General features: G+C 37.9%; 1 protein-coding gene across 3 annotated transcripts in view; it reads right to left on the bottom strand.

The window, feature by feature from the left end:
- Window positions 1–23,262, bottom strand: part of ptpn13 (protein tyrosine phosphatase, non-receptor type 13) — a 47,090-nt gene that overhangs the window by 9,100 nt on the left and 14,728 nt on the right. Inside the window, exons 7-25 of one of the 3 annotated variants that reach the window (XM_023338127.1) lie at window positions 22,417–23,049; window positions 13,772–13,864; window positions 13,187–13,283; window positions 11,574–11,778; window positions 10,883–10,957; window positions 10,628–10,805; window positions 10,014–10,164; window positions 9,746–9,884; window positions 9,359–9,511; window positions 8,790–8,972; window positions 8,524–8,686; window positions 7,117–7,549; window positions 5,433–5,539; window positions 4,834–4,887; window positions 4,281–4,370; window positions 3,843–3,950; window positions 3,608–3,745; window positions 3,031–3,512; window positions 2,564–2,680 (exon numbers count right to left, since the gene is read on the bottom strand). In XM_023338127.1, coding sequence (XP_023193895.1) covers window positions 2,564–2,680; window positions 3,031–3,512; window positions 3,608–3,745; window positions 3,843–3,950; window positions 4,281–4,370; window positions 4,834–4,887; window positions 5,433–5,539; window positions 7,117–7,549; window positions 8,524–8,686; window positions 8,790–8,972; window positions 9,359–9,511; window positions 9,746–9,884; window positions 10,014–10,164; window positions 10,628–10,805; window positions 10,883–10,957; window positions 11,574–11,778; window positions 13,187–13,283; window positions 13,772–13,864; window positions 22,417–23,049 — 3,599 coding nt within the window. The remainder of the gene's footprint in view (window positions 1–2,563; window positions 2,681–3,030; window positions 3,513–3,607; window positions 3,746–3,842; window positions 3,951–4,280; window positions 4,371–4,833; window positions 4,888–5,432; window positions 5,540–7,116; window positions 7,550–8,523; window positions 8,687–8,789; window positions 8,973–9,358; window positions 9,512–9,745; window positions 9,885–10,013; window positions 10,165–10,627; window positions 10,806–10,882; window positions 10,958–11,573; window positions 11,779–13,186; window positions 13,284–13,771; window positions 13,865–22,416; window positions 23,050–23,262) is intronic. The other 2 variants (XM_023338129.1, XM_023338128.1) reach the window with 2 other exon arrangements.

Raw genomic sequence — 23,262 nt, 5'->3', positions numbered from 1 at the left:
TTCTACCTTAAAGTTCTAACTGAAAATTGCTCCATCAAATAAAATGTCTAGACATTGAGTTTTTTTAATTATCTTAAACAAGTGTTGGATCTTTTCCAGTGCTCTCAGCAACTATTAACACCTCTGGTAAAGATGTCATAATTTCTTAAATTGTTTTTTCCCCTCTTCATAATTTTTTTTTTTTTTAAATCACAAATAAATAATTTTTTTTTAAACAAAATCATGGCATCATAGTGTCTTTAGTCTGAATTAGCACTATAAATTTGTGATCTGTGGCTTTCTTTTTCTCTGAGCTGTAAAGCTGACATCGACAGTCCACTTGGCACTCCTAAAAATGGGTGAGAATGTTATTAAAGTGAAGCAAATGTTTGTGGATCTAAATCAGTTCATTTGTAGGAAGATAAATAGCTAATTGCCTAGATTTGCCTGTACAGTCAAAACAATAACTAATAAGTTTAAAACAACTGGAACTGTGACCAAAAAAAGGCTGGATGAGGACCAGAGTTTATTTAGCTGTCATGAACAGTCAGGAGGATGGCAAGGGAGGCACAGCACTGGGAAAAAGTATTTAACTCCTTCAAAATTTCTTGTGCTGTTGCTTTGTTTGTCACATTAAGGTTTCAGATCAAGCTAATTTAATATTAGACCAAGATAATATCATCAAATGCAAACTAAATAAGTCCTTGTCTAAACAGTGAAAGATACTTTTCATGTATTTTCTGCCACATTAAAGGTTTTACAGCAAGCAGATTTTTATGTCAGACAAAGATAATGTGAGTAAAAATAAAATACAGTTTTTGAATTATTTCAGTGAAAACAGCTGTCGAAAAAAAACAAGCCATTGTGAATAAGTTACGAAATTATGAATCAACACCCAGCAAACTGGTTGAATAAAAAACAAATCACTTAGCTATAACCCATCTGACAATGTGAGCTAAGAAAACTCAAGTAACAACAAATCATCTTACATAAACCCAGTGTCATTTGCAAGTCTGGGTTAAAAAGTAATTTCTTGGATTTTACAACTATGATGAACTCCAATAAGAGTTATATGTAGACATGGAAGAAATACAGACTTGTGAATTAATCCTAGGAGTGTATGACCTCTCACAACAATTCAACCAGGAGGCCACAAAAGAAGCCAGAACAATATCTAAAGCACTCCAGGCCTCACTTTGCTCAGTTAGCATTCCTGTCCATAGTTCACAATAAGAAAAAAAAGACACCCATTAGATAAATTCAAGTCTAAGACCACAGCTGAGCAACAACAACAAAAGGCCCAGCTGTACATTTGCAGAAAAACATGATCTGCAAAGCTCTAACTAAAATAATCCTTGCAGTAACAAGACAAAACAGGGACTTTTGGAAAGTGTGCATCCTGCAACATCTGGCATAAAACTAACAACGTTTTGGAGAAATTACATTACACTGACTGTCAAACATGGTTGTGGTAATGTGATAGTCTGGGAAGTTAAAACTACTTTTACATGGCTGAAAAACTAAAAGGTTCTGGAGGGGCCTACACAAAGTGTGGACTTAAAATGGTAAGTTGTTGCTGTCAGTGAGGCACAGCCGGTTTTTAGGTTTGGGAGATAATAACATTTCACATACAGTAAGGACAATTTTCCACCTTTAATAAATTAAACCATAGTTTAACAACTGCATTGTTAATTTACTCAGATGATCTCTGTCTAACATTTGAATTAATTTGAGGATCTAAAGCAAAAACAGAAGAAATCTGAAAGCCAGACTTGCAACTTTGTATAAGAAATCTCCAAAGCTAGAAAGTGGCAGAGCACTGCAGTAAAAGGGTCTAAAATTCTAGGGCTTTAGCAGGGGGCTACTAACTACTGGGGTACTGAGTAATAAGTCTTGATTTTCTAAGATAACAGTTGAAGCATTTATCATTCAGCAAAAATGTATCTGAAAATGATACCACATTCTTCAACATGATGTTATTGACAAATATACGTACATTAGACATGTAAAGCACAAATGATCAACAACACTCAGGTAACAATTTGTCCTTTTGATGAATATAGTATGAGCTCAAAATGTGTATGATCAGATTCTAAATAAACACTGCAAGTAAGAAATGTTAAGACAATTAATTATCACTAACCATATTGCAAAGCTGACAGCTTATGGGAAAATACATAATCTAGTAACTGGTAAATTGAATGTTGCTCTCTCTAAGTAGAAATCCCAGCAAATCAATTTCTGAATTCCCTGAGAGAAAAGTTTGATTAATGGGGCTCCAGAAAAAAATCAATCATAAACTGAAGCCAGCCATAGAAAATCCCACAAAGCAGCTCTTTGTATGCAGTTGTTGGTCATTATTGCCAAAGTGCAAAAGATACCAGGACTTTATTAGCATTTTTTAAAAATGAATAGATAAAAAACAAAACACATGCAAAATTAGTTATATCACCAAAAGCTATTCCAAAAGAAAGCATTAAGAAAACCAACCAAAAACAAACCAAACACAGAAGAGCGACAGTGAGGAGGATGAGCCAGAAAGGAGCCAAAACAAAGAGAGGGTGAAAACCTTGTCGAACAGTACCGTGACATTTATGCCCAGGCTGCTGTCTATTTTGGACAGCTCAACGTCAAATAGATCTCCTGGACGGAGACTATTGACCCCTGGGGCATTATCATTTAAATTTTCCATGATGTTTTCCTGCAAACAGAGAACATGGCATCAAGGTGAATTGAACATGCAGTGAGAAAAGGGTGATCAAGGCCAAGTGAAGAAGATAAATTTGAAGTCAGATGCATATCATGCACTATACAGGCAAAAAAACAAAAACGTGCTTTCCACTAACACCCATAACAGTAGGTCAAAGGTTAACCACAGGCAGTTAGTGGTGTCAAGCATCGGGTAGCTAATTTGTGATGCTTGTGTTCATGGGTGAAGGATTTGCTCCAACAAAACTAAAAGATGATTTATGGTCTCTCAAAACTATTATGTTGGGAAATGGAGGGCAAACATTATTTAAAGCACTAAATTCATAACAACAAGGACCGCACCTTTTTGGCCTTCACTTTTTCTTGACTACTGGAATAAGTTTCTTCATCCATGTCTGTATCCCCCCTGTCGGACTGCTCAGAAACTGGAGGAACTACTGAAAGTTTGACTCTTCTAGTTTTCGGAGGCAGAGCTGGAGGCGACTGATTCAATTCAACCTTTGGCTCCGGTCCTCGAGATTCGGTAGCGGTTTCAGAGGAGGCAGCAGCTTTTACTCTTTCCAAGGCCTGCTGAACTCTATCGCGAGGCGGCTGGTTGACTTTAGCCGAGCTGCTCGTCCTAGAATCCTGAGAGCCGAGGCTGCTGAGCTGACGTGCCGGCGAGAAGGCAGAAGTGGGAATGCCGGCGCCCTGGAGAGGAAGAACGGGGCTGACCGTGCCATGATGTTCCTCTGATGACGGGTCAACCTCTCGCTCTGGTCTCTGAGCAGGTTTAGGTGAATTAAAATATGATTTGGGTGGTTGGGGAACAAATGGAGAAGAATCTGACAAAAGAAGGGAAAAGGGAAGTGATGTAAGCCTAAGAGGAATGTAAATAATCAGACATTTTACTTGTAACTTAACAGATTTATGTCCTTACGTTTATCCTGATAGAGCCTCTCTTTTGGTTGTGACACTACCAGAGTGACATCATCAGGAGCGCTCTGAAGGATGTTAACAGTTTCATCATGAGGATATCCATCCAGGTTTATATCATTCACAGATATCAGCCGGTCACCTAAAACAATTAGTCACTGTTAACAACAAAGTAATATAGCAAAGGAGTAATTTACAGCAGGGTATAAAAATGAAGTCACTATGAATTAGTCTCCTACCAGGTTTTAGAAGTCCATTTAGATCAGCAGGACCTCCAGGAGTGATGGAGCTAATGATAGTACCGAGGTTTGTACGGCCAGAGTTCTCCCCTCCAACAACCTGAAATCCTACAACACACACAAGCACAGATATAAACTCACAAAAGTAATAATATTCCCTAAACTTTTTTCACATTAGGCAAATTTCAACAAAGTTTACCACAAGCCATGTTCTAACACAGGTAAAAGAATGAGCAAAGTCCAGACCTAAGCATTTGTAACGAGGCTTAAAAAATGTATGTTCCCTACAAAAATCCATTCAATCCAACTGAGTTTAAACTATTTCAGCCCATTAGTTAAAATCTATGTTTGGGATAAAACTGCAGTGCATTTGTATGCTGAGAAACTCTCTCTTTCGTGAAGTAAACATCACAAATAAATATGAATATGGATTCCTACCCAGCCCATATTTCGCATCTTTCTTTAAGTTTACAGTTGTGATCTCTCTCTCTAGAGTTGGCAGCTCATTCAGCTTTTTCTTCAAAGAATCTGTACAATAAAAAAAATAAAAAGTAGCATTTTTAGTTAAATACATTATTGTCGGGAGACACTTCCCCTTCTCTGAATTAGGCATTTCTTAATATTAGCTGGATCAACTGTAGGCTACCCTGACTACATAAAAGAAAAAACGCACAGTAACCATTAATCCACTCTAGATGAAAACAGAGTGGTGATGACGGACTCAGACTTCAGCAAAACAGCGAGAATAAAGAAGAAATGAGAGACGTACATGAAGCTATTAAATAGCGAGACTGTAGCCAAAGTTCAGATTCACAGGCCAGCAGCAGAATAAGAACAAAGGCTCAATTCTAGATTATGTAAGTCAGATTTACAGACTTCTAATTTTGGCTTGTATCCAGATTGTACTGTCATGTGCGGTCAACTGACAGAAGAAGAAAATGGTCATGTTTTAGTGCAGATTCCTAAATCCTTTTTAATACATCATGCATACCATTAGCAGAAGCTGGAGTTGAAGGAGCTCCAGAGGAACTGTGCATACTGACACCTGTGAACAAGAGATCAGCCATTAGTGATTCACTTTTTACTTATTGTACAGGAGATTTGTTGTTCTGTTGATGAACAGGCTATGCTTGCTTTTAAAATAGTCCTGCAGTGCACTAGGAAAATATTTCAATACTTTTCTTGCTTTTCTAAATAAACTATAAAACACATTTGTATTGAGGAAATATTTACCATAAATATATCTCTGTAATTTTTTGGGGATTATTTTTAGTTAATTTAAGTTTGTTATTGAATTGAGGGACTCCATAAGAGCTGGAATAAAGGATTTTTATGTAGCTTTGCTCACTCTTCTAATTGGATACTCAAAAAAGAAAAACTGATATCTAGAGAATTGTTTCTTCTGATACTGAAGAAACAATTGTTAAGTAGGTTTTACCTCAATATAATGTGGAAAAATGTACTTAAGCCATGTAAATGCTGGAGTAAGACAAAGATCCAGTCTACAGTCTGAGCAAGAATTTTTTTTTGCGGAAAACCTCTTCATATATATTCTATTTTTTTTGTAATAATCTAAAAAATGAATCTTACCAACTACATATGCTTGGCCATTGTCCTCAATGGAAGATGAGTCTGACTCCTTTTTGGACTGACTGAGGTGCCATGATGGACTGTTCTGGAGAACTGAACCCAATGGCCTGAGAAAGAGAGAAGGATGCCAGTTTATCTATACAGCACATTAAAAAAATGATAACCAAAGTGCTTTACAAATCATTTGGAAAAAAATCCAAAACAAACTTAGAATAAATAAACAGAAATGAAGGAACATCATCTGCTCTAACAAGGTCCCAGACTGTTCAACAGTTTTGTTTCAGCCTCCACAGAAGCTTCAGGGCTTTTTGTATTTCACTTTAGACCTTGAAGCATGCAAAAGGAACTGGTTGTTTGACTGCAGTGTAAATGCTTAGTAGGCCACATAAATATGGTGGAACAAGACCATTTCAAACTTTATAAGCCAACAATAAAAGTTTATAATTGATTCTAAAATGGACTGGGAGGCACTGGATGTAAAGTTGCCTTTAGAAGATGAGAGCGCTGCATTCTGGAAAGTTTGTAATTGGTGGAGGGAAGACTGGTACAGACCAGCATATAGGGAATTGAAATAGTTCAAACATGAAGTAATAGAGGGATGAAAAACATTCTCCAGATGTAATAATATTAATCTCTATTTGAAGAGATAAAACTCTGCTAAGTGTTTCTATGAAGATTTCATAACTGCAGAGATCTGTTTGAAGCCAGGGGAGACAAAATGTGGTGGGAGGGAATGTTGTTCCACCTTCAAGTGTTAATCATCTTGATTGTGCTCAGTACTGGTGGGATGAACAAGGGAGGCAAAACTAAACTGACACCAAACGCAATATAAAGTGATGTGCTTTATTCAACTGTTTCTCAGATTCCAGCTGTTTTTTCAAAAATGTTGGAAGCAATCGCAATGCATTAGAAGTTCCTGGCAACGTGAAATTGATTTAGCTGGGCTAAATAAACCAGCAAACACAGAGCCAGGTACAGTCTCCCACGGACACAGGGGATTGTGTACCCCCACACACAGAGATTCCCCCCAGAGAGTCAATTAGGCAGAGATCTGTCCGTTGTATCTCTAAAGTCAAAGCATAGGTTAGATTCCTGAAACAAATCCTCACTTAATAATCTTACTGTATACTAAAGTCAGCACAAAGGGGTTTACAGAAACAACCCACAAGCACACACTGGACTAGGCCTGGGAGGAATGAATTTTTTCATTACAAATCAGATTCTAATAATTTTTTCCTCTCACTTTTTTTTTTTTTTTAAATAAATGTCAAATGACAGAAACTTAGCTTAACTTTTATTTCAATTATTTCTTGTGGAAGTTGACCTGAATTTAAAGTTGAAGTAAATACAAACTACAAAATATGCTTGTGAAACAAGATGATAGGGCAGGTTGATATCACTATGAACTACAAAAACCTAGAGTGCATTGGTATAAAAAACAAACAAACCAAAAACAAAAAAACAACAAAAAACAATCATAAACAGAAAATTTGATAAATCAATAAAATTAATTTATTGCCCATCCCTACTCGGGACCCATCTAAGTAAGTAACTTGGAAAAATGTTTCATAAAATAAAGCCGTAAAAATGCAAAATTTGCTTGGTTCTCCTCAGAATATGCACTTTTGTGTTCAGTGTTGAGAAAAAGCATGTAGCTTTTAACATTTACATTTTATTTACTTACTTGTCCTGAAGATGAGAAATTGAATCAGTGTCTGAGCTTGCCCGCTGACGTTGCTGGAAGTTGGAAGTTGCCTGGTTTAACTGGGGCTGGGTCAATCTAGCATTTGATGAACGGAGCAAATCCAACACTGGGTTCTGCTCCGACTCTGACATCTGTGCCAGGTTGTGGTGGGACCGACTCATCAATCGTGGATTGGTAAAGGCGGTTGAGGCTAGCGGGTTGTAACCTGGAAGGTGGAGCTCGTCGTGGACTAATACTGAGCCGGCCGGTGTCTTGTTGAGAGCCACCTCCGAGTACGAGATCCTCTTCAGGTGTTCTGGGTTGGAGCGCGTGGATAAGCTCTGGGCCAGGCTGACGGGACGTGCTATCCGGGCTGATGCGTCTCCACCCTGAGAGTCTACGGAGTACTGCATGCTGCTCAAGGGGCAGTTCTCTGATGAACAAGAAGATGAAATGCAAAATATTTTCTACTTGTTTCTGCTGGAGGATTCGGAACCAAATTGGATTGCTCGGGTAGAAATTTGCTCTTGAAAAACACCAGTTGGAAGTTTGTACTTTTCGATGTGAAGGATGGTGTTAAATGTGTCTACCTGGTTGAATATTCTCAGCCTTTTATTTCAGTTACTTCTAAATTAAATCTCCTCTGCAGATGATATGTCCTGACAACCCTTAAATATACGGCAGGATTAAATGGTGTTTTTGTTTGCAAATGTAACATTTAAACCCAGTAGAACATGAAGAATATCAATGGCTGATGAATGATGATTTAATTCAGGTATGGAGAGAGGAGAGTAAAAGATTAAGTCACTTTCTAGAGATTTAAACTGGCAATGTTACTGGACATGTTTTACATTTTGTTTATTAAAAATTAAATAAATTTAAAAAAAAAAAGCATACTCCCAGAATTTTGTGTTTGGAAGTGCTCCTTTACGACAGCTCTTGCAGCTTTTATTCTGTGAATGCTTCCGTGGAGTTAGTGTGCTATAAAGGCACAACTGTTGTAGCACAATTATTGCTCATAGTTTTGACAGTTATTACTAAAGATTTCTGCATTTTATTTTCCTCACTGGAGCTCATTTTTCTTTCTCAGCCTGTTTTATTCAATATGCTACACACAAATATTGATTATTGTTCAAAACTAATTTCAATATGTAACATCTGAGATTATTGCTAACTAAGAGGTTATTTCAGAACTTTTTAAATAATGTTCTCATTGCTTTCGACAGAGACCTCTCTCCCCAGATCACTGAAGCTGCAGTAATACAGAGTTTTAAAATTGTGTTAAAAAAATAGCTGTACTCCTGCTGTACAAATACAAGTTAACAGGTTCATAAGCTAGCCAAATTGGTTAGAAAACTCCATCTAGATAGATGTTTAGATATTTGTGACTCTCTGCTTCAGACATACCAAGATCCTGCAGCTCCTGGTTGTTTTGTCGTGCCTTCGACTGCAGTTGGAACTTGTGCTGATCCGAACACAGCTGCAGCAGATACTGACATGTCCTGTTGCTGTCAGTCTGGAAAAGGTGTTTGACCTCATCCGATGTGTTCTGAAGGCAAATTTTCTTTTTCTTAAGGAAGGAAAAAAATAAACAATAGACAAACAATTAATCTAATCTTTCCAGACAAACTGATATTATTTATAGAGACTCAAAATAGGAGACAAGTGCGTACTGCAAAGGAAATCTTCTTGGTCTCCCTCCAGGGGAACCTCAGCGCTGGGGTACGATTTCCATTAAGAACTTCAAAAATGAGCACGCCTTTGGAGTAGATCCCCAACATGACGCCTGACTGAGACCTCTTCTCTGGAAGGACTCGATGGAAATGGACTCCATACTCAGCCAGCCTCTGGCTCGCCTTTAAGACAAACACGAGTTCTTAAATGTTAAATACCCCAAAATTAAAACACAACACAAAAAAAAAAAAAAAAAAATCAGTAAGTAAGTCTACATTGAGACAAATAAAAAAATCCACAAAAGGGTCAAATATTGAGAAGAATTAGCAATTTGGATCTTCTATATAGACCAAACTCCATTTATTATGTATGTACTTAGTATTTCTTAGTAAATATTTATATCATAAATATTTAAGAAATATTATCAAATATTTACTAAGAAATACAGTCATTATCTGACTTATTATTGTGTTTATTAATTTTTTATACATTATAGAATCCAAATAGCAGTAAGTTTCTAATTCAATGTATTAGAGCACTTTATATATTCATATAAAATGAACCTAACCTTGAGAAACTCAAACTCTGCCTCTGATTCTGATGCACCATAGTAGTTACTGTGAAGTTTAGGCAGTTCTTCCCGAAGAGTTGTCTGGTCCACCTTATCCAAGATGGACACTGGCAGGTAGTGCTCCAGTCTGAAATATGTCTTCCCATGAAGCTGCAGCACAGACATTAACACCTGGTTATAATATCATGTGAATGGCTCCTTTTAAAATACATTTACTTAGAAAATCGGTGATGTGTTCAATACTGATATTACCAGCCACATGCATATAGATAAAGACATGAAGCTCTGTGAATTTGTGAGGTAGGATAAGTGGGTAAAAATATCTATACATTTCCAACTCGGTTTACATTTACATTTCAACTGTTTAAAGATGATCTTGGTTACCTCAGGTTGGTAGTCACCAAATTCAGCCTGCAATGCCAGGGAAGCCAGAAGCAAGGCATTTTCTGTGTTGCAGCGCATCCTTTCCTCCAAGATATCCTTCCTCAGTTGTAGGTAGTGCTGATGTTTGGTCATAGCATGCCTGTTTTCCACATAGATAAAAAAAGAAGTGTCAAATAGATCTTTATATTTTATATGTTAATTGTGCTGTCCCAGGGAAGCATATATTAAGCAGCAGAGTTATTCACTCAGAGTAAAAATATATGCTTACTGTATGAGGTTGACATCATCATGGAAGAATTTGATCCGCAAGAAAAGGTTAAAAGGCACGTCGGTTCTTCTTTTCTTGGGATGCTCCTTCCATCCATCAGGAGCTACTTTGGTGAGCTTGGCATCAGGTTCAACAAAGAAAAACTCGGTTTCTGTGTGGGATTTTTTTTAAAAAGACAAAATGGATTAGAGTAGGTGACAGATTGAAAATGGAAAATAAATCAGACTGAAAAGAAAGTAGTGTCTGTGTCAATAATCTGATTAGGTGTAAAGAAAAGGGGGCAAAATACAATGACAGACAACAATTTTATGATTTTTATGAGTAAAAATGCTGACAATCCTTTCATTTCCTTTGTGGACAGATGATTGGTTTGTGTTGATCACTTAAAAATCCAGTATAATAAACTCATCTTTCAGTTTATGTAACAAAATATGGAAATGTCTAAGGGGTATGAATACTTCTCCAAAGCACCATACATTTATATTAACAAAAGGATGAATTTAGTGTCGAGATAGATAAAAAAAAAAAAACACATAGGCAAGACAGGTGACTGTGATTGAAATGACAAGAGATATACAACTACAAATGCATAAATCCCAAAATCTCCAAATTACCTTTGAGGTATGCAAGACCAAAGAGATGGTGCTCCACAAGGCCAATGTGAGCCACCACCATATCAAAAACGTCTTTGCAAACTGCCTTAAGGTCACAGCCCAGCTCCAGTTTTTGCCCATTCAGGAGCACAACACCCACCTTCCTTTGTGCTTCTTCCACCTTGTTTCGTTTCGGTTGCTAGGGATGAAACAGCAATAGTTACAAAACGGATAGTTAAATTCTTATTTGAAAAAAGAGCAGAGTTAAAATCTCACCATGATTGATGAAGGCACAGATAAGGTTACTGGTGGCTCGCTGGCCATCTTCACAAACTCGGGTCCATGATAGTTCTGTCGGTAATGCACAGAGAAAAAGCAAACACAGAAAGCTGTATTCACTCAGTGTATATTTTGCAGCTTTTCGTGGCTGTGCACAAATTCAAGTTTCCAACTGGTAACCCCAACATCCTAAATCACATTAATTAAAATCACCACAAACATGTGAGGAAGAATGTCTCACACATGGATGTGTTCCCAACATCAGCAAATTTGTTTTTACATTTACCAACAAACATTTTTACTAAATTTGCAATAATTGATGGAATAAGTCTGAGTAAACTCTTAAGTTCCCACATATCCCATGTATTTTACAATTAACCCTACAAAGGCTGGAATAAATTAAACACTGCAGTCAGCAGCTTTTGCAAAACATCAAATAAGCATGGAATCAACAAGTTTGTGGCAAGTGAGCTTATGCAATTTAAATTTGTACACGAATCATCAAAAACTGCATTATAAACAAGCCTCAAGCTGCTTGCATGTAGGGGGGTTTAAGCTGAAAGGGAGGAGTAGAAATAATAGCTTTTAGGGCTTTCTGGATTAGTATCTTAAAAGCTGTCTTTATGATGGATTACAGTTATCTCTTTTGGTGCACATCTTTAAGCACTGACTCACAATGTATACAAACCTTGTTTTTGCGGAGCGATAAAGGATTGTAAAGAGGGTCCTGAAGGTCAAGTGCTGAAGCCTGAGGTTGGAGCAGGGGCTCGTCTGCAGAGTAGAAGTTGGACCTGGACAGCCGATTGGCCAGTTGTGTCTGCAGCCGCTGCACCTCCTCTTCTTGCCTCTGGAGGAGCATCTCAGCACTTTCATCAGCAGGCCCTTCATTTTGCCTTAAGGGAACCAAATGTTGGTTGGTTAGCTCAGCAGTTTCTTGTGTGATTGATGCCTTGTAGGCATCTGTGGCAAACTGCACACAAGCTGCACAAAATATAGGAATTTTTTTTCACCACAACAGGAACGGGGAGCAACAGAGGGACAGATCAAAATGATTTTCTCTTTGGGAAAAGGCATGGCAACAGCAGGCTGTTTAGGCCTGTGATGCCAGAGATTAGAGAGATCAAGAGGACTGAATGTAAAAGTCACATCAGATGACCTCACTGTTGAGGCATGAGGCGATCCTGCTGTGCCACACCAGCTGTGTGTGGCCCAGAGGACCAAAATGGGACAGCTTTGTCTGATGGTGCTCTGCTCATTGGCGGGTAGGAAGGGCAGATACCAGCTCATCGTCATCATCATCAACAGACAGACTCATTAGTCGACACAGGCTCACCCATACACACGTCATGTTTTCTCAGGACAGGAATGTTCACACAAAAATCAATAAATTAACCCTGCATGTGCAAAAAGCAGTCTATTCATAATATTACCATTTACTCAGGAAATTCTGACTTCCCAATACTCATTAAGAAAAAACAATAAATGACGCTAAGTACATCCAGGAGCAGAGTGACTCATACTAATACTAAATCGGTTGTGGGTGTGTGTGGAATTTGCATCTCCTTGTGTTTGCATTTGATTTTCTTCCTTGCAAAGTTCAAAGTTGTGTGTTATTCTCAACTCTGGCATATTAATTAGCTTGTATGGTTTTAAATCTCATGGTTATGAAATAACCAGGATGAACCAGATGCTCAGACAAAATTAAACCTAATATGGCTTTAAGATTTATGCCCATTTAGAAAAAGTTTGAAACAAAGATAAACTGATATCAGCTTTGAAAATTATTCAGGCCCTTTAAACTTCTTCACATGTTGCAATATTATGACCACAAATGTCAATTAAGATTGCTCAGCCATGCAGGAGACCGGGAAAACATGAAGGACTGCTGCTGCTCTGATCAGGTGAGACTAAAACCTAACAAAATGCTGCGCTTAGCAGAAAGTTAACTTTGCACATCATCTCAACTGGGGAAACACGGTGGTGGCAGCATCATGCAGTGGGGATGCTTTAGTTCAGCAGGAACTGGAAAGCTAGTCACAGTTCATGGGAAGATGGATGGTGTTCACCTGTCAGAGAAAATCTCAAAAAAACAGTGAGGTCTGTTTTCTGTTTCCCACACAACTACGTATACCTTTTAGAGAGCAAAGAGGGGTTGCTGAAAAGATCAGCATGAAACAACTTCTGCTAAGATTGAGTTACCCTGAGCTGAGGAATACCAAGCAGCAGTAACTTCAAGGGTGTCAATTTGTGACGGACAATACGTCTTCTGATACACAGCTGCAATGGGCCTGTGTTTACTACCTGTGTCTCTGTGAGTTGTGGCTTCTCAGTGACAGGGCGTCTTGTTCTGCAAGCGCCAGCTGGGAGCCATACCTCGTCACTTCGCCGGGTTTCTTAGCTGCAAGAGATGTGAGAATATTAGCTGCACAAGCGAGCACAAAGCAACACGTTTAGTTTGATCAATCTAACACACCTCTCCTGACACCCACAAGGTGATGTGATTAAACTTGCATGAACATGTTTGAGCAGAATTGTGGTTACAGAACACTTAAGTCAGGCAAAGCCAGGAGTATGAATAAAATCTGCTGACATCCACTGAATATGTGTGAGTGAAGTGACATGATATTACAGCAGCACACTCAGAGAAATTAAACCCTGTAAGCTTTTCTGTGTCTTGGTTCCCATGATTTTAAATATATTTCAATAGAAAATGAATGAATAAATTTAAAACAAGGTTTGGCTTTGGAATTGCTTCTTAACTCATCTCAGCTGTTAGTTTAATAACTCAATACAAGTTTAAAGTAAGTAAATAAAGCTAAATTAAATTTATTTTTGCCCCTTTATATGCTTGATGCAAAAACATTGAAAGATTTAAGGATTGTTTACCTAGCCTGTAGTCTGGATCTGAAGAGGCCACTGATGGGCTTTCACTAGATGAGCTGTAATCACTGTGGTACCTTTGGTGGGTGTGAACAGGGTCTGAAAGAAAAACATTTATCTCAATAAGAAACAAAACAATCATGATCATGCATCAACTGGGGGGGAAACACAACCATCATGCATATAATACTACATAATGGTTACACTGATGTGTTTGGTATATTTTTTTGTTAGGATGAAGCTGATTGCCTTCCACATCAAACAGAAACTCCATAACAAAAACCTCGTCACTTTTTATAATGGGAATTTAACAAACAAATTGATGAGTGACTCATGCTTTCATCCCCAGAAACCATTCGAAAACAAATTTAGACTTTTCCGTAACACTGAACAAGACGGCACAACGGAGAACAAATACAGGTATTAGTCATGCTGTTGGTAAACACTGCTAATAAGAAGGAATATGAAGCTACAGGAAGGCGGATTCACCCTATGTGTGTAGGCGTGTCTCTTGTCAAGGTTTATAATCAGGGTTTTAGCGTTTGTCTTGCTTAACTGGTAGAACCACAGCAAGCAGAGACCAGCTCAACACATGTTTCCTAAAAGGTATTGCTTCATAAACCCTGTAATGAACTTCACTCAGATGTAAGAAGAAAACATAAACAATAAACTTTGAACCCTAACTAAAGTGTCATGTGTTTTTCTGCTAAGTTCACATAACCTGAAAGTCCTGCTCCTCAGTGTCAGCTGCATAGCCTGAGTAAACCACATTCTTCAGTCACCGCTCAAGAATTTCTGTTCTGTTTCACAATACAGCCGAGCTTTCTTCTCTTCATGATGACAATGGTTGTTCAGTTTGGCAAACAGCTTCAGGAAGTGCATTTAAAGTAAATGCAGCTAAAGTGAACTTAGAAGCAGGTCATACAGTCACCTAAGATAATTTTCCTATCCTCTACTGCAGTGAATCATGAGTTCCCTTTACACAATCACGCAGTTGAAAAGATTCAGAGGGTGGCTCATTTGTGCGCTTTTCCCATGCAGTTAAGACAAAAAAAAAAAACGTGTACATTTTCCCAAAAACCGACAGACTCATGCAGTTACCCACACATGCAGTCACTTGCCCAGACAACCTGATATGCCAGTTCTTTAAAAACCTAATGGGTGAAGAAAAAAATATAACGCAGACAAAGAATTAAAGCCATTTAGCTCCTAACAAAAAGGGATTTTAAAATACATGTAAAAGAAAAAAGTTTCAATTTCAACTTACAAACAATAAATTTGAAATAGCACTTTCTTGTGGCATTATTTTAAGTTTCATTCCACAAATGTAAAAACGAAAACCTCACCCTTCCAAAGAAGTTCAGATGAATAGAAAAAAATAATAGTTTTATATAAATATACTTTTAAGCATCACATAAGTATATGTCTATTTACAAAATTCACAATGTTTGTGGAATGCTGTAGAGACCATTACAATAAGATTTAGGATGATTTAAGATTTCAAAGTTAGCTCAAATAGTTACAAAATATTCAATATCTGTTATTTTTCCAAACAATTCCTACAGTACAATCTTCAAAGTAAGGCAGTTTTGTGATTACCCTAACTCAGAACCACCACCCTGCCTCTTTCATCTACAAGTATCCTTTTATCATTTTCCATACTGGACCTGACCTCAGCTCAAAGCTGCATAACCTGCTGCCAAGAGCCGGAAAAGTCCAATAATCTTAGGAATTCCCTCATCCGCCATGCATGACTCCAATTACAGCTTCAGGGTAGGCCAGGAAAAGTTTCTACTCATTGAAGACTAAAGCATTTTTGGGCAAAAAGGAGGGCAGGGGTTGGAGTTGTCTATTTGCTGGAAGACAAAGAGGTGGCCAGGTAGTAACATGCCCCTGCGCACCCCGGCAAGTGGACAACACAAAGACTTGCACAAAGGAGGAAGAAAAGAAGCTATGAGGAAGACTCTGTGGAAACTGAGACAAACGCCTGTACCATCACTTTTCTGCAGAAAAGAACAGAAACAAGTAAAAATGGGGAACTCTGGCAGTTATCCTCAAATCCTTAATGTTTTGAATACACACATCTAATCCTTCCAATTTTCCTTCTTTTGTTAAACTGGGTTTCTTTGAAAACTGATTTTAAAAAAACCCAAAAAACTATTTCTACTTTCCTTTGAGGAAAATAAAAACAAAATAAAAATGTCATGGTACTCTGTTTAATACACTGCACAGCCTCCTATGGCTGTGGTCTTATACTGTTTTAGCTGGGCTGGTTTTTAGCCTGTGCCAAATCCTTCATCAACTCTTTCCATTCTGACAACCCAGGAACCCAAAGCAGTTTGAAGGTAAAAAGAACTATACCACCTACAACTGTCCAAATTTATTGTGCTGACCAGGGGATGAAAAACAAAGACAACAAATAAAAGCATTTTTTCAACCCCCCTATTTGTTTTATCCACCCCTTGAAAATACTTTGATCAAACTGAATGCTTTTCCAGACTCTGTGGGAACCATGTTTATGCTTTTTCGTGGCCTTCAACAAAATTCAACAGAACAACTTCTATTCTTAAGCTGCTGTAATTTTAGAATTTTTTTTTTTTTAAATCACGCCCCATCATGTTCATGAGGTGTGTCCCCCTTATGACGCTGAGGTATTTTGCAAAGGTGGACTAATACTGTGTTGCAATTTTCAAGGTCAAGTGAAAGTAGTGGTTTAAATTTGCCCAAGTAAAAACTAAATGTAACCAATTCAACACATACTTTCGATAAAAGTCCCCAAGTTACTCCAAAACCAATGATGGGAGTCAGCGCAAAGTACAGACAATATCATGCTAAAAAGAATTAAATTATTAAAGTACATAAAAAATATGGAGATATTCTGATTTGCTAGAAGTTAGAAAGCACATCTCTATGGTTGCCACTTAATAATAATTGCTCATAGAAACAGAAATATCAAACTGTAATGTTAAGGATGGAAAGAAGTCATTGTGATTAACGTTTCTGTGAAGCTCAGTTGTTTTCATTTTAGTATACACGACATAAAATACCTAATTTGTGTAAGACCTGCATTATGAAAAGAATGCAGGTCTTTTTATAAAACCAATTGGTCAATTGGTTTTATAAAAACCAATTGACCAACCGAATATGCTTTACAGTATCATAAAAAAATATTCAACACTTTTTACTTAATAGTAAGCAGAATTTTCTTGCATGGTGAAGAATTACAACTGCTGATCTACTCATAGTGTGATAACTACCACATCAAATTTTAAGACATATTGCACAAGAAGTCAGGACCTATAATGTCGTCTCAGCAGTTCTACACTTGAATTTTTGTTAAGTATGGCATGCCCTGACCAGAAAGAACACTGTTCTTGTTTCTGCCACCTTAGAGAAAACAGTCTTGGCCTTTTCTTTTGCCATGTTGTAACTGACTCATTTTATTTATTTTTTTATTTTTCACATTTAATGATAATTTCTGCAAATGGCGATAAAAGTTCAAAACTCTATATACCTTGTATAAGTGTTTAAAAGTGCCAATTAAGTTAATAGCTGAATTAATCAAAAGGTAGGTTGGACTTCTGTCATTTGGAGCTGAACCAAGGAAGGTGAGCAAATTTTCATTCGTGTGACCTGAACTGAGTGTTTAGGATGACACAAAGAGAGGCTAATATTAGCCAATTTCTGTAACATTTGAGTGGCATTTGCATGAAACCTGTTGCAGCTGCCAAAATGTGCTGAGACATTGCAGCGACGGAAGAATTTAATAGGTTCAAAAAGAATCTTGATAAACTGGTGATCACACTGTGTGTGTGACTGTATCAAGGGACATGCTGGAAGTTATAGACAGCATTCATAAAATACTGAGCGTGATTCTTAGGGATTTTAGTAATCCAATACAATCTCATTGAAATAAGTGTAATAATCTTCTCTGTTCTGATGTTATGCAGCTTTCTAGTAACATTTTCAATGATTTACTAAGAAACACCATTGTTTGAACCTACGTCAAGTAAAAAGTTGACTATTACAAGCTGTGGCTCGACACGAAATAGAGTGATAGATGTTTAACAAGCACTGTAAAATGTAAAACATTTGGAAAAACAATTATCTTTCAGAGCCAGTTTTATTGAAAACTGTATATTCAAAAACGGGACAAACATAGTAACCATAGTTTGATTACTTCCTTTATCATGTATACGGAAAGGAATTGTGTCTTAACAACATTTTGTCATATCAATGCGGAATCCAATTGCGATCAAGATGACGAGAAAAGAAAGGCATTCCCCCTAAGGATATAGAAAATAATGTTGTATTGCTACTATAAAAGTAGCTGCCGGCAAAGTAAGGAGGCTACAAGCAGACTGTAAAAGGAGTGGTGGGGGTCTGGAAAAAATAAGGCAAGGAAAGGGAAGTATAAAAGACAGCAGATTAGTTTATGAAGCCAACATGCCTGTTTGAACCCTAATGCTTTCTTCATAGTCACCAGATGACCTTCAAACCCACACAGGTACATGTGAGTCAGCGACTAAAAGCAGCCTCCCTATGGAGCTTTTACCAAGAATACAAAAAGCTTTTGAGAGAAACAGAAACTCTGGGGGGCTTTGTACTAGGTAATTACACAATTGCAACAATTGTGATTTGCCCAAGCATGCAACGGTACAGTTTTTTCCACTATACCTCTGTTAGTAAGCAACAGAGGTGTATCAAAGGAATAGCTGCACATAACATGTGTGACAATAAGGTAAAGGCTAGAATTATGCTGTTCTTTAATTAGAATCAGTAATTTGGGTGACTTTCGTGCCACTGACTCATTCTGTCTAAACACCGCTGAGCGGCCAACGCAAATGATACTCCCTTCAAGCCAATAATCAGTTCTGAACCCATATAGCCATTCAACTCCTATACACAGCTGGTAGCCAAGTGCCTGGCTGCTCTCATCATCCCACTGTAGTTCATATTTCTCTCCATCTGTCAAATATAACGAGCTTTAAATTGCTAATTAATTACACTGTCTAATTTGCCATTTTTCTTATGCTGAATAACAACAGAAATCCTCATAATATTCTGACTTAAAAAATTAAGTCTCAGGGCTGAAGCAAGACATAACATGGTGTATGGGTTGAAACGCTGAGGACCACAGTTCAAGTTCAGACAATGTTCTGCTAAACACTTATTACAAAATGATAACACGACCTAGCTATAGTGTTTCACACAAAAACCCATATTGTGCAATCTAATGACAAAGCATTTGTTATGAAGCAGGTAATGCAGTGCCTGTATTCAAAAGGTAGGTGGTGAAAGACTTGATGTACGTCATTTGTGCCTTTTCTGTTTTTTAGCGCCGTGTAACCGATGACAACCTTCAGAAAACGCCAACAATAGTTTGTTGATTTAAACTTAGCAGGACACTCGTCAAATGTTAAGAACCTCACAAAATTTAAACAAAGGCTTTCATGACTATCGTCTGAGACTGATGGTGTACGACAATCAAATTTTGTGAAATAAAAGACACCCGAAAATACAAAGACACTGTCTAATGGAAACAAGATGCTACACAAAGAAAAAAATAATTCTTCCAAAAATAAAAGCTATGCAATTAATATTTAAATAGGCATTTAATATATTTTTTAGAAAACTGATTTCCGTCATTTTGTTTCATTTTAGATAAGAAAACTGATTTTTATTTAGAGGAAGAAGTAGTAGTCAGAGAGGGTAATCAATAGACAAAATATACAACAGGAAATGAAGGAAATCCTGTCTTCAGAGAAGAACTTGGGATAGAGTAATGTTCCAAGGAGGAGAGATCTCAAAGGGCCTGATTACTGTGCAACTGGAAAGCATTCACACTGCTTCACTTTTTCTACATTTTCTGATGTTACAGCCTTATTTTAATATGTATTAAATGAACCTCTTTCCTCAAAATTCTACACAAAAATACCCTATTCTGACAATGTTGATTAAATATTTTTGCAAAGTTATTAAAAATAGAAAACCAAGAAATCACATTTATGCAAGTATTCACAGCCTTTGCATAATACTTAGTAGATCCACCTTTGGCAGCAATTCCATCCTCCAGTCCTTTTGAATATAATGCAACCAGCTTAGCTGGTCTTTAGGAAGTTTGGCTCATTCTTCTTTGCAGTTCTTCTCAAACGCCGTCAGGTTGGGTGGATACATCTGTGGAGCCATTTTCATATCTCTTCAGAGATGTTTAATGAGTTTCAACTCTGGACTCTGGCTTGGTCACTCCAGGACATTTTATAGGGTGGTTATGAAGCCACTCTTTTGAGCTCTTTACCACATGTTTTGGATCATTTTCCAGCTGAAAAATGATCCACCTGAGGTCAAGATTCTCTGGAGTAGGTTTTGATCCAGGATGTCTCTGTACATTGCTGTGTTAATCTTCCCTCTATCCTGACTAGTCTGTCAGTTCCTGCTGCAAAACATCTCTGTAAAGTGATGTTGTCACCACCATGATTCACTGTAGGGACGGGTATGGTCCTGTTGATAAATTGTGCCTAGCTTCCTCTGAACATGACCCATTCATTTACACCAAAGAGTTCAATCTTTGTCTCATCAAACCAGAAAAGTTTGTCTCCCATGGTTTTAAAGTCATTCATATACAATTTGGTAAAACTCCAGACTTGCTGCCATTTGCCATTTATTAAAAAGTGGCTTTCATCTGGCCACTCTTCCCTACAGGCCAGATTGGTGGATTGCTGCAGAGGTGGTTGTCTTTCTGGAAGGTTGTATTCTCTGTACAGAGGAACGCTGGAGCTCTGTCAGAGTGACCATTGGGTTGTTGGTCACTTCTCTGATTAAGGTCGTTCTCTCCCAGATTGCTCGATTTCGACCAGCTCTGGGAAGAGTCCTGCTGCTCCAAACTTCTGTTTACCAATAATGGAGGTGATTGAGCTCATTGGAACCTTCAAAGCAGCACAAATATTTCTGGATCCTTACCCAGATTTGTACTTCAAGACAATCCTGTCTCAGAGGTCTATAAACATTTTTTTTTTATTATTTCATGCTTGGTGTTTGACCATTTTCAAGTGTGAGTACACAGTGAATTCTAAACAACATGACTCAAAAACATGTATTATTGTCATATAGACAGGTGTGAGTTTTTCCAAATCACATCCAATCAGCTGAATTTACTGCAGGTGGCCTTTATTTAAGATGCAGAAACATCTCAAGGTTGATCAGTGAAAACAGTTCAAATTTCATCTCTTTCAATTAAGCAAAGGTTGTGAAAAGTTATTGTTAGAATAATTATGTTTTGATGTCATTCTTACATAAGTAGTTACCAGTTTGCTTTTTATTTAGTATTCACACCCCAGAGAGGAGGAATTTGTTAAACCGTGTGAAAGACAAAACTTTGCTTTTTCCCTAAACCTTGAAGCTGCAGCTGCTTTCTAATCCAAGGATCCTCCTTAAAGGGCCTGTGTGTTAGTTTACATGTTCTTCCTTGTTTCAGAATAGCCATTCTTTGATTTATCACTCTCCCACATTTCACTCTCGACTCCCTTCTTTCTCCTGCTTAATAAAAACACAGGCTCTGCTGCAGGGAGTCAGAACGCATGGTAAACACCTTGGAGAAGTGGTTTGCTATGTTTTCTCCTTCTGCAGAAGCTTGGTTGAAAACTCATAAACATTGTCTGTGGTTCTTTCTTCGTATTTAGGTAAACAAAATACCTATCAGTTATGCAAATGTGTTTTTTGACTTTTCCATTTTTAACAAATTTGCAAAACACTCAAAAACATGTCAGATTGTCATAATGGCCATTTGTTTGAAGAATTTTGAGGACATATTCATTTTATATGACTAGTAAGAAGAATGAACTGACAAAATGTGGAAAAAGTGAAGAACTGAATACTTTCCAGATGTATTATAATCATAGAAAACTAGAAGTGATAAAAACCACACATTTAGAAATACAGTTAAAAAAATATGTCATGTGCTCAGCTTCTGACTAAAGACAGCCACAGTGCACAGTACACAGTGAATTCTGAACAAAAATAAGTGAATGAAACATAAATTAGTAAAATAATGGTTTCTTCTGAATTTCACTGCTGTAGAACGGACAAAGTTCAAAGTTAGGATAAAGACAGTTTTATTACTGCCTGTATTATCGAGCTGTACAAAACTAAGGTAAAAGGTAAGAGCGTCTCGGTTTTAAGATGATGCTCTATTTAAAACGGTGAGTGACTCAAACACAAAGTCTAACAAGTTGTCTGAGATTCCAACAGCATATTGTAACTTTATAAATGATCCTTTGGCAAAAAGAGTGATTGTTTTTAATCACATGATGACGAAAGCCTGGTTTAAATATAGATATTCAGCAGAAAAGGAGCAGCAGCACACATGTTTGACAACAGTCTTACCAGTACTTGGTCATGGAATAACTTGAGTAAATACTTTATTAGTACTTTGTAAACAATTTAAAAATGTAAATACTCTGAATAACGACTAAAACACTCAAAGTGACTCAGTTCTGCATTTTGAAAACCCTCTACACATGAAGAAGTTATGAAAATCTCACTCTAGAGCTGAACTCGAGGATCTGGACTGAATCAAACAGTGTGACAGCAGAAGATTCACAGTTGTGCAGAGCACAGTACATATATACTTTATTTATGACAGCATTACTCACCGTTTACCGCCTGCTGTAGTGCCTGGAGTTTCCTCTGTCTTTCCTTGATCCTGTCATATGCGGCAGGGAGCCCGGAGCCGACAGACAGGGCAGAAAAGTGATGAGGCATTCTGCCCTTCAGCTCACCAAACTCAGAGTACCGATAATCCACCTCCTTGGCCACAGACAAAGGTGATTTCCGCCTCCCCACAGAATGCGTGCTTAAGACACTGCTTCCTCTCCGGGCATCTTCCAAAGCTCCAAAACGAAGAGCTTCTGGGTCAATGTAAGCCAAGTCCACAGAGGAGGCCCAGGTCTTTCTGGGCTGACTCGGCCCTCTGTCTGTGATTTGGTAGGGTAAAGACCTGCGGTCCAGCTCCACAGGCCGCCCCTTCATCTGGGGATGCAGCGGGTGCAGATAGGGGTAAGAAAGCTGGTGCTGGAGTGAGGGGGCTTTGGAGTAGAATTCTGTGGAAGAGTCAGAGTTTGTGTGATACTCAGACAGGGAACTGTGGGGAGCTGCACCCTCATCTCCCTTCAGCAAGTCCAGTATTGGCAGCGAGCCCATAGATCGACTGAGGCCCCGGTTGAGAGCCGCTTGCTCCTGAGTTCTGGCTTTGTAGCGCTCCAAAACTCTGGGGGCGGCACTCCTCCCTGAGAAAGAAAGTGTCGTTAATTTTTGAAGTTGACAAATTAGTCACATTTTTAAAATGCTGAGTTACTCATTCTTTAACTTAAGTATCGATGACAACCAACAGACAGATATAAATAAAAAACACAGACGCATTCACAATGAGTACTTAGCTCTGCTATTAATTACTTTACATTAACGTAAAATGTAAAACCAGTTAGATGTTCCCAATTTTT

Source organism: Xiphophorus maculatus, chromosome 8 (genome assembly GCF_002775205.1).
Source record: "Xiphophorus maculatus strain JP 163 A chromosome 8, X_maculatus-5.0-male, whole genome shotgun sequence".
NCBI lineage: Eukaryota > Metazoa > Chordata > Actinopteri > Cyprinodontiformes > Poeciliidae > Xiphophorus > Xiphophorus maculatus.
This window is presented reverse-complemented; position numbering and strand designations above follow the sequence as displayed.